The sequence below is a fragment of the Delphinapterus leucas genome, chromosome 12, assembly GCF_059928025.1.
Source record: "Delphinapterus leucas isolate spDelLeu-1000000601 "Yukka" chromosome 12, BTC_Dleu_Yukka2, whole genome shotgun sequence".
Classification (NCBI taxonomy): domain Eukaryota; kingdom Metazoa; phylum Chordata; class Mammalia; order Artiodactyla; family Monodontidae; genus Delphinapterus; species Delphinapterus leucas.
In genome coordinates, this window is record NC_143140.1 from 69,877,897 (window position 1) to 69,889,509 (window position 11,613).

The 11,613-nt window shown below is 40.0% G+C and overlaps 1 protein-coding gene across 13 annotated transcripts in view; it reads right to left on the reverse strand.

Moving 5' to 3' along the window:
* MAP3K5 (mitogen-activated protein kinase kinase kinase 5) overlaps positions 1 to 11,613 on the reverse strand; it is a 210,737-nt gene that overhangs the window by 61,581 nt on the left and 137,543 nt on the right. For 11 of the 13 annotated variants that reach the window (XM_089921634.1, XM_022557515.3, XM_089921638.1 and 8 more), the window contains 3 exons: positions 7,521 to 7,570; positions 4,865 to 4,960; positions 1,145 to 1,226 (listed from right to left, as the gene is read on the reverse strand). In XM_089921634.1, coding sequence (XP_089777760.1) covers positions 1,145 to 1,226; positions 4,865 to 4,960; positions 7,521 to 7,570 — 228 coding nt within the window. The remainder of the gene's footprint in view (positions 1 to 1,144; positions 1,227 to 4,864; positions 4,961 to 7,520; positions 7,571 to 11,613) is intronic. The other 2 variants (XM_089921639.1, XM_089921636.1) reach the window with 1 other exon arrangement.

Genomic DNA, 11,613 nt, shown 5'->3' on the forward strand with positions numbered 1-11,613 from the left:
ATTATCCAAGTGACCTAATACACTAGGTATACCAGTCAGGTTGGTGTTCTAGTTTCTTCAATTTCAGTTTAACATTAGAAATGTAATTTTCAATATTGCTTGGATTCAGAATTCGGTCCCAAGTCATACACTGGGAAAGGCTTGGAGAAAACAGAGGCCCACTACCATGCCTGGAGAAGTGTCAACCTTCAGACACTGAAGATGCTCAAGTGCGAGAGTCAGGCCTCTTGAAAGTCCCCAGCACTGTCCTCACTGTGGTGGAAGGCTGTGCTATACACAGCAGAAAGACATGATGGAGAAAATGGACACAGTCGAAAAACTGGTGTCTGCAGTGTACTCTATCTAGGAGGCACAAGGAAAAGCACTACGGTCAGAGCAACAGCACTTGGGTGATTGTTATCACCTCCTCTCTTTTTTTTTTTGGAGGGGGGTACGTGGGCCTCTCACCACTGTGGCCTCTCCCGCCGCGGAGCACAGGCTCCAGACGCGCAGGCTCAGCGGCCATGGCTCACGGGCCCAGCCGCTCCGTGGCATGTGGGATCTTCCCGGACCGGGGCACGAACCCGCGTCCCCTGCATCGGCAGGCGGACTCTCAACCACTGCACCACCAGGGAAGCCCTCACCTCCTCTCTTTATTCTGTTAATCTTCCATTGTTTCAGGTTCTCTGCATAAGCGAAAGAATGAGGACCGCAAACGGTTCTATCACTCAGAATTTTCACCGAATTTTGCTTGTCTGAATTGCAACATAACTCAGAGGAGAATAAAAAATGTGTAAGGGCACTGTGACTCTTGCATTGAGGGTTATCAACACCCTCAAAGATAAAGCATAGTTACTCACATCAGAGTAAGATACAAAAAACTCAGTATTCCTGACTAAGAGTTCTCCAATGTTTGCTTTTTAGCCCTTTTTAACCAAAGGAATTCTAGAAGCTGCTTTTAAACATTAAGGGAAAGCTTACAGACTCTGGCTGAGCTCTCTACCCTTTGTCACTACTCACGAAGCACGCGCAAGCGCGCGCGCACGCACGCACACACACACACACACACACACCCCTTTCCCTCAGTAAAGCTTTAAATAGTGCATTCTAAAAAATTAGCCACAGAGAAATTTAGTAAAATGAACTCAGAAACCAAAGTCATTACCTCCAGGGAGTCACCTTCACAATCTCCTTCCTCTGTATTTCTCCCCTTCTCTTCGGTAATGGTGTTCACCATTTCAAAAAACCTGCAATGAAAATTGGTATGTGGTCACTCGTAATACATAAGATATTACATATAAGCAAGCACGTTTCAAAGTGACTTCAGAGCAAAACAAATGGGACCTAGAAGAGTCAGGCAATAAACAAAATATCAGCATCAGTGCGAAAAATAGGAGTTTTCATATTTTTGGTAGGATTTGCCGGAAATTTCTGACCTAATGCCTCAAGTAATAGTAACATGATACGTTATAGAATTAGAACAGTAAGGCTAGACAAGGTCACAGAAATGTTAAGAATGTGGACTTGAATATCATACCAAGGTTGCTAGTATTTGCATGATTTGGGGCGGAGGTGGAGAAACCTCTCTGAGCCTCGCTCTTTAATTATAAATGGGGAATATGAGTACCTATCTTACAGGTTGTTGTGAAGGTGACTTGAGGTAATACTTGTAAAGTGCTCAGCACAGGGCACTCATTAAATATGAGCTATTATTGTTTTGCTGCTGTTAATATTACTATTTTTAATGGGACACAACAAAAATACCCAGATTCTGGAATAGTGTCTCTAAATTCTGAGCTGACTCTGCGACACAGTGTTGGCCACTACATTTGATCTCAGTTACTGAATCTTCTGCCTGAGCACCTCAGTGTCATACATGTGGGGTCCCATATATACAGTCTGCAAAATACTGATGGAATCAGGAACGGCTAGCTTGTATGTTTGTGACAGAAGCCACCTTTCTGTTGGTGGCAAACATTTTCTTCAGGAACTATTCTTGTAAAGTTCCTTTTTTTTTTTCTTCCTAGAGGTCATTTCAGAGCTCCCCCCCCCCCAAAATTATGGTAAGAAACAGATCTTCCCTCTGCAACGCGAGCTGTGTCTATCCATTCAGAAGGGATGCTAATGGTTTCTAGCCCAGAGGTGGAGCAAGGGAGGCACTGTGAACAGGGGCTGATGATCTCACAGGCAGGTGATGCTGTGCACTGCCAGCCCAAGGGAAGAGCAGGTTACTGTGTGACAAGAAAAGTTTCCCTATCACAACTCAGAACCTTTATGCTATCTCTGTACCTATGAGATAATAGAAAATAAATATTGGTCTCTGCCCCCAGGTTCTGGCACAGAACTCCTAAAACCCTTGTAAGTGACAAGAACACTACGAGCATCTCTTGTGTTCTAATATTTGTCTAAGACCCCATCTCTAAAATAGGGCTCCTAAAACCTTCGTAAATTCCTAACTGATACAGAACCAGGAGCATCTTTTGTTCTAATGAAGCGACTCTGGGTGGACTCCTGGATGGGGCTGGTCAAGACCAAGCCACGATTAGAAGCTTGGAATTTTCAGCTTCACTCCCCCACCTTCCTCCAGAGAGGGGAGAGGGGCTGGAAATGGAGTTAATAATTGTTCATGCTTACATGAGGAAGCCTCCATAAAATCCCAATAGTAGGGGGTTCAGAGAGCTTCTGGGTTGGTGGACATACCCATATAGGGAGGGTGATGCACCCCAACTCCACAGGGACAGAAGCTGCTGCACTGGGGACCCTCCCAGACCTCACCATAGACATCGCTTCATCTGGCTGTTCATCTGTCCCATGCCCTTTAATAAACTGGTAAATGTAAGTAAGTGTTTCCCTGAGTTCTGTGAGCCTCTCTAGCAAATTAATCGAACCCAAGAAGGGGGTCGCTGGAACCTCTGATCTATAGCTGGTATATCTAAAGCACAGGTGATAATCTGGGCTTGTGACTGGTATCTGAAGTCAGGGGAAGAGATGGTCTTATGGGAATGAGCCTTTAACCTGTGGGATCTCACTCTATCTCCAGGTAGACTGAGTTCAATTGTAGGTGTCACAGAGAATTGCTTGTTGTGGGGTAAAACCTCCACACATCTGGGGACCAGAAATGTCAGAAATAAAGTGTTTTGTGTGAGGAATAAAGGAGACATGAAGGAAAGAAACACAGTAGGGAAGAACTGGTTTTTTTTCCTACACAGGAAGGAAAAAACCTTTTCTTATACAGTACCTCTTATCATTCATCCATCCATCCATCCATCCAACAAATACTCATCAAGTTTCCACTAGGATAAAAAACTGTTCTGGCCTTTGGGAATATGACAATGAACAAAATAGACAAAGTCCATTATGGAGTTGGAAGCCTCTCTATGGAGTCTGCGTGTGATGCCTAGTTCCTCACTCTTCCTTTCTCTATATATACATTCTTTGGAGGTTAAAGACAAGAAAAGAAAATCCCAAACCTGATCAGAATGATGGTATGCTCCGATGAAGATTACATATCCTGATGAGTTACAGACGAAAGCAAGTTCAACCAAAAGGAAGAACATGAAAGACCTAAACAAATTCTAGGTTTAAAGATAGACTTTAAGATTTGGGGTAAAGATTTCCATCAGCTACTCACACAAAAATTTTCAACACCAACTTTTCTAAATAGAATATAACACTTCTAGTGGGGTGGGAGTACAGTGTAATTTTTAGATGCTTGGATTCTGGAGTAACATGTGCCCGGTTCAAATCCCGGGTTTTATGCTTTTTGGCTATATATGATTATAGGCTAGTTAAACTCTCCAAGACTCTACTTTTTTTTTTTTTTTACTCTTTTCAACAAAAATATTAATATTACCTACCTAATAAATTTTATTTGAAGATTAAAATAGATATGAGGTCTGAGGTCAGTACTCCATAAATCTTAGCTATAATTATCACTGAAACAAATGAAGAGCCTTGAGAATTCAAGTGTGAGTAGAAAAGTCGACCATACATGTGCTAGGAATTCTCTCTTATTTCCAAGTCATTTTACTACACATTTTACAATAATAAAGATAAAACTTTAGCTAAGAATCTTAAATTAAACATACATATTTTTGTTACCAAGATAAAAATGATTGACTGTATATTGTAGCTAGCATATCAATCATTTATAATGGGGTCAAACAGTGATTATTTGAAAGAACCACCTCAGCAAAATCTTAAGTCCAAGCTGGCTTTTACCTGCACGTTGGTGTCTAAATTGTCACGCACTTCTATAGGTCCCCACAATTAGTCACTGTGTTCTAAGGGACCAGGAAGTACTTAGTTATTAGCCCAAGACAAATATACCCAGGGAGGTTAACCCAAATATACAATGCAGTCCATGGATTTTTGGATTATCTTTTATGGGTGTAGATTACATCACTGGCTCTTAGCTCAAGTTGTTCCTCCACCTAAAAATCCAATATAATTCGTCGAGGGTCGGGCTCAGGCACTTTCTAGAGCCCACCAGTTGATTCTAATATGAACCAGAGTTAGGAGCCACTGTTGCAGACGATGGTGAGATTATTCGAAAGAATTCAAGAATGAAAATTTTGGTAATCACAAAACACATGAGCACTTTAAAAATGAGTCATAATACTTGGCAACTAACTGGTAAATTTGGTTAATGTTTTGTCTAAGGAAAAATAAATTACGACTAAGAAAAAGGTTCATTTATTAAAGAAAGTTCCCCAAATTCTCAGTTAAACATGCCACATAATTATAAGATATCAGTGCAAATGAAATATTTATATAAGCACATGGCCATGAATTCTTTACAGGAGCTACATGTTCATTCATTAATTAAAAATAATGATCAGGGAAGAACAGTCTTTTTCACACATAAACAGTGACTAATACGTACTTTTTACAATGAAGTTCTGTACAGAAATAGATTTGGAAATCATCAGAATTGTGAAGCACATAAAGAAAACAGCATCGTTCTTCAAATTTAGAAATACTGAAACAAACAAAGAATTATTCACAGTAATCTCAATACTTCCATGTACTGTAATGAAAAATAAATACTTTTTATATTCAGTCCCAATTATGATATCAGTGTTGTTTATACCAAAATGTTACAAATAGCACTTTAAAAAGTGACATTCCCTGTACCACAACACTAAAATTATTTAATACTCTGAGCATTATCCTCCTGCTTGTATCTGCAGATAATGTTGCTCTGGGGTGTTGTAGGCACACAAGCCATGTGTCCTACAACTTAGCATGGGGAAGGGGTCTTGCCTGCTGTAGCACTGAACTGTGTGCTTGAAAGAAAAGCGTAAATATCAACTGGCTTACTGACCTTGGTGATTCTGGCTCCGTAAGATGTGTCGAACAATAAAATGCTTCCGAAGCTAGGAAGGCAACGTGTGGAGGCAGGTAAAGCACCTCATTATTGTAGAGATTATAAAGGAGTGAAGAAATATGAAACAGCACTTGGTTTGGACTCAGCAAGTCCTTTACTTTACAGAAATTGAAACAATTTTGAGTTTACCAGTCAGGCCACGCTATTTTTTTTTTTTTTTTTTTTTTTTTTTGCGGTACGCGGGCCTCTCACTGTTGTGGCCTCTCCTGTTGTGGAGCACAGGCTCCGGACGCGCAGGCTCAGCGGCCATGGCTCACGGGCCCAGCCGCTACGCGGCATGTGGGATCTTCCCGGACCGGGGCATGAACCCGTGTCCCCTGCATCGGCAGGCGGACTCTCAACCACTGCGCCACCAGGGAAGCCCCCAGGCCATGCTCTTTTATGCCAAGGGTTGGCAACTATTTTCTGTAACAGGTCAGAGAGTAAATACATCAAGCTTTGTAGGCCACACTACTCAGTTTTGCTGTTGGAGCAGCCTTAGGCAATACATAAATGAATGAACACGGCTGAGTTCCAATAAAACTTTATTTACAAAAACAGGCAGCGGGCTGTATTTGGCCTGTGGGCTATAGTTCTCCAATCCCTATTTTATGCCTCTGCATCTGCTGTTCCTTCCATTTGGAATGCACATCATTTTTGACTTTTGAAAGAAATTCTATTTACCATTTAAGGCCCACCTTAGACCTTACCCTCTCTCCCTTCACTACTTCTACCTGAAACAGAAAGACTTCCTCTTGCCCCTCTGGTCTTTGAACATATGTCTGTTAATCTCACACTGTACTATCATTAGTTGTTAAATGTGTGCTGCTCTGCTGGGCTGTGAGTGCTTCAAGAGCAGAGTTCATGTCTTAGTCCTTTGTGTATCCTTAGCAGAACAGGACTCAACATTTGACAGATAGCTGGTGCTCAATAAATGCCCATTGAACGAGCTGAACAAGTCCTAGGCCGATGCAAGACAAACTGCTGACAGCTGGATTTTCTTCTATAGTTTGTCTTCTATTTATAGAGGAGGAAGTCAAGAAAAGTTAGCTCTCTTTGAAGTCACACACTGGAACTCAAGTTTCTCAACATATAAACCAACAGTAGCTGCATATAATCATTCCATGCTGATAAAGTGAAATTTATGTTTACCATACTTTCCTAGATGGATGGCTTAAAAAGGCAGTAATAAGTAATGAGTGTCTTGCTAATGACTGGTCTTAAAAATTAAATATTAAGAGAGTAATGCTTTATTTGAGAAGGCATGGATTGGAAAGATATATATTGAGTCAGTCTGGCCTGTTTCTGTTCACAGCATTCATGAGGTAACAGGTGTTTTTACCAGGCAAACTCCAATTATCAGTGACCCAGACGACTCTGCCAGTTCATATGCTCCAACAAAACCAATTACTATTATGCCAAAAGCAACAGAGTATTGTATAACTGGCATGCAGAAATCTGATTTTTCTCATTTCTGTTTATATGGGGCACACAGTAGTAAACACAACTAATTTGGTTTGAAATTTGCAAGAGTTGGTGTCTCATAAACTTCTGTAGAACAAGTATGTAAACATTTAACCAGTGGCTCTTGATTCTGAAATAAATCTCATTTCTAAACCCCAGGAATTGGCATTATGATGGCAATGTCAGAACTGAAGGGAGCCACTGCAACCTCAAGAACACTTCCTTAACGGTGACCTCAGGAAAAGTCGTAGAAAAATGAATTCCCATAATCTCACCATATTAATATTAGCTACAGGACACAATCTGGCAGATGATATGTATGTTTTCAATACATCTAAGGAGAGATTAGTTCCTGGGATACCAAAAGACCAGAAAAACCATCCTCTAACATAAACCCAGCTAGAGAGGACCCCACACAGCTCACTTTTATCCTCATCTTGACTCTGGTCCACAGTTCACATTTATCTCTCTGTCACCACATTTTAAGTAGGTGACAAGTGCAAGTGCAGAGTCAGTTCAAACAGTGAAGGTTTTGTTGCAAATTTTTTGTAATGGAGATAAAGAGTCTGAAGAAGGCTGAGCATTTTCATCAACAGAAGGATTCTTGAAGTTCTTTGCCTTTTTAAATCATGACTACAAGTCCTATCCAAGACATTCACACTCTAGAAAAACGTCTTCTAAGTAAACAAAATGCACCAAGGAAACTTACCTCACTCCCCTGACAGAAGAAGCACTAAAATTCCACTCATGTATACCTTTCTAGAACACAGGGAAAGAACAACAACAACAAAGGTTGAGTCATCCAAATGAAAATAACATAACAGTAATTTTGTTTTATTACTTTTTAAAAATATACACAGAGTCATTTTTCCTAGTGCATAATTCTCCACGGACGAACTGTCTGGATGGAAACTGCAGTTCACTCTCAAGCCACAAGGGTGATATTTACTCTACTTAATAATTTCTGTACTTCAGTAAAACAGCTTCCAAGAGAACCTAGGAGAATTAGTCTTATTAAATTCTAAAGCTTGATTTTTAGCAGATTAACATAATAACTGTATAGCCTGAAATTTTCAAGTAAAAAACCCAGTGATCAAGGTCATTCAATTATAGTTGAGCGATATTTCTTTTCTGAGCAAGAAAAACATTAATTTGAATAAAATCTCTTCAAGGTTTAAAGATAATTACTTCTGAATTATCTTTAGTTACATTTTCTAACTAAAATGGTGGTTCTATTTCTTTAGAAAATAGTTCAGCAAGTACGTATGTGTGTAGACACATGTATACGGTGTCCATCGTTGCTACAATGTGTTGTTACCTAATTTATGCAAAAGTCAATATGCTAATAAAGTTTAAACATAAGACATTTAATTATCATATGATAAACATGGATGATTTACAGGGCCAAGATGAAAAAAAAATGTGGGAATTTATTTCTTGAGTTTATTACTAAATCTGAGTTAAAACTAGTATTAAATTCATATGTCTCTAAATTAAATAAATGACAAGCTAGATGGCATTCCCTATAAAAATATTTGTGACAATATATTGAATAGAATTAATAACAAATATTTTTATGGAAATAAAGGAGTTGATACATGTATGGTAGTTAATTCTGTATTGTATTATTTTGTAGTCAATTCTGATTGCAGTTCAAATACTGTATTGTAGTCAATTTTGATTGCAGTTCAATTCTGTAAATGTAAAACAACCAGGGAAACAAGCTCTTATCCACCCACTTAAAATACTGCCAGAGGCTGAGGTCTTGGCTGGGCTAGTGAAATGGGTAATGAAGCCCATGGCTCTGAGATGGCCCAGAACTCTCCTTTTGGCCAAAGCAACTCAAAAAGCCATAATTTATATCCATAGCACCTAGTTCTTTGCTAGGACCATGCAACTTAAAAATAGATCCTTTCAAATCCGAAGTAGATTTACTAAAAAACTACTTTCAATGCACATCAGTCAGGTCATGGGGATGTGACCTGAATTAACACAGAGCAAATGCTGCTGTGCACGAGGCCCAGAGAGGGCAGAGACCACAGAAAGGTAGTCATGGAATGCGGCTTTCTTAACAGGAGTACAGAGGGACTTAAATTAAAATAGCAGCCTGCAGCTTCAGCTGTTAATTTGGAAAGTCGCTTCTAAATCCTGTCGGCCTCAGGTGACCTTCTAAAAATATGTGACCCAAGAGCTGCAGCTGTTACCTGCACACTCCTTGCACACAATGCCACCTTATCCGCAGAGCCTGCAACTGAGCTGCTTTCTAAGGCCATCCCCAGGATCAGGAGGTGGCGGTGAGTGCGGAGCGGGCAGGGCAGTGTATAAACCTGCGACGGAACACAGCAACTGACAAACACCTGCAAGACAGCCCTGGTAAAATCTATCCTCCATCAGCCCTGTTCTGGGAACAGCCGAGGAGAGATTTCCCAGATTGACTGGGCTGGTTTTGTAGGAAAGAAGTAGAGCATTTTCAGAATTTTAGATTCCTGGAAGGTTGTGAGTGCTGCCAGGAAATGTTCCATTTCAGTGGTGCAAAGCCCAGGGCCTGAGATGGAGTGATCTGGGAGGAGGAGTCCTCTCTCCCCACCTCCCTTGCCTCTCACCACAGAGAGGCGCTGGTGAGCTATAAAAGCCAACAGGTAAGGTAAAAGTCTTCTGGGTCCGTGTGGGAATCAGGGGAAAAGGGCGGAGCAGAGGCAGAACTGGAGTGATAATTAACCCCAACAAGCCCCAAACCAACACTCAACCTAATCCAGCCAGCACAAGCACCAATTTCTTGAAACTGGTTAGCCTCAGATCCTATGCCCCAGCTAGGGCAAGAATGAAGACAAGGAATTAATACTGAGCTAAGATGGCAGGAATTCCTGTGGCAGACACTGCTGGCTCCCCAGGCGACAGCCATTCCCATCCTTCTTTGCTAAGAAAAAATGAATTTTGTTCAGGTTCAGGTGGCAAGGTTTAGGGACAGTGAAATTGATTCCCTAAATCGGCCATGGTAAGCCCATTTCCCTTGCTGGTGATTGCCTTAGGCATGGACGTGTGATGTAACTTTTGGTCCAGGGGAAAGGCCCTAACCTTCTTTGGATGCTGTCCACATGAAGTGATGCTTGGAGTTGCTATTTAAGACCACAAGAGAAAAAACAAGAGCACATAGAGAAGCCAACCAGAATTCTGACACTGTTAAGCCACTGAAATTACCCCCAGAATGATCCACCTCAGAAGTTCTTGTAATATGGGACAGTGTTTCCTTATTGCTTAAGCCACTTTTAGTTGGGAATTTTGTAGTTAAAAACTTCCTTGATGGATGAGAGCATCATATCATCAAAATCTAGAATCTGGGATTAATATATTCCCCTAAGAAATTTCCTGGGTCTTCTCTGAGTGGCCACTGGTTGGAGCTGGAGTGAGGGAGGGGAGTCAACACTAAGTCCTCCACTGGGACCCTGCTACCTTGGCCTGACAAGCCACCAGATAGGCCAGGAGTGCTTAGCTTCAAACCTCAGAGGAGAGGAATTCTAAATAACAACGATTTAAAATATCTTGCAAATAACTTCTCTCTTCCTCATTCCAGGTTTTTCTTTCATGTATTCATGAAGACTTTCTTCAAGCACCAACTTACTTTAAGCAGCAACCAGGGAGAGCTGTTAAAGAACTGGGATTTCAATTAATCTGCCCCTGACCATAGAGTAACTCTCAAAGACTCCCTGAACTCTTGGGACTTGGTATAATGACCTTAAAGTTTTGAAAATTGCAATATAAAGTATATACTAGCTCGTACAACTGTTCATCCCACATTTTAGAATGAAAATACTGAGAGAGGGAGTAGAGAAATAAATATGATAAGTGAAAAGCAACACTCTGTTGTTACACTTTCAGAGGAAAAAAATTAAACATTCCATGACCAAAAACTCCACTTCCTGTTTAACAGTAAGACCTATAAAACCTGTTGCTTATCTGTTATTTAATTATAGCCATTACAGTTGCTTTAAACTAATAAAATAATAACAAAGTTATCTTCATTGCTTGTCCTCATTCCAGTTATATCACTTCTATTTTAAAAAACAGAGAAAATGGTAGTGGTAATGAACACATTATGGATAGAACTAGGGTTTGCAAAGAAACTGACAAAAATTTAAAATGGAAACAGATTGATTTAAGAAAGCTTACATTTTTGAACAAGGACTATTTTTAGCACTAAAGGTAATAGGCAGTGGGGACAATGCAAATGTAATATTTCTTGATCAAAAGATGGTAAAAATGGAAGCAGGACAATTCACAGACTAAATCTATAAATCTTCTTAATGTACTAATTTATATCCTAATATACTTCTTAGCATAATATAAAAATTGTCTCTACAATTGTCACAAAACATAAGAGAATCAAAACAAGGCTAACTGTATTGAACACAGAACCTCCAGAAAAAGAAAATAATGACAACTGGAAATAGTACTCTTTTTCCAAAAATTTCTGGCTTACTTTCTCTTCTTTTTCTGTCTTCCAAATAACTTCTGGCTCTCCTCTCACTCTCAGGGTCTGGCTAATCGTTAATTCCTTTAGCCCCATTCGGTTTCCAAGTGTCCTTGGATAACCTTGCTCTTCCCAATCAAGCTTCTGAAAATCTCTCCCAGATAATAACGTTCATGTCTCTAACCTCTCTTGGTTTTGTAGTTTCAAGTGGATGGCTACTCTACTTCTGCTTATGAGAACATGTATGCATATAATTTAAAATAATGTAAATAAGACACTGTGTACTTTAAAACAAGGTTAATGAGATGCATATAAATATATTAGTCATTATCAA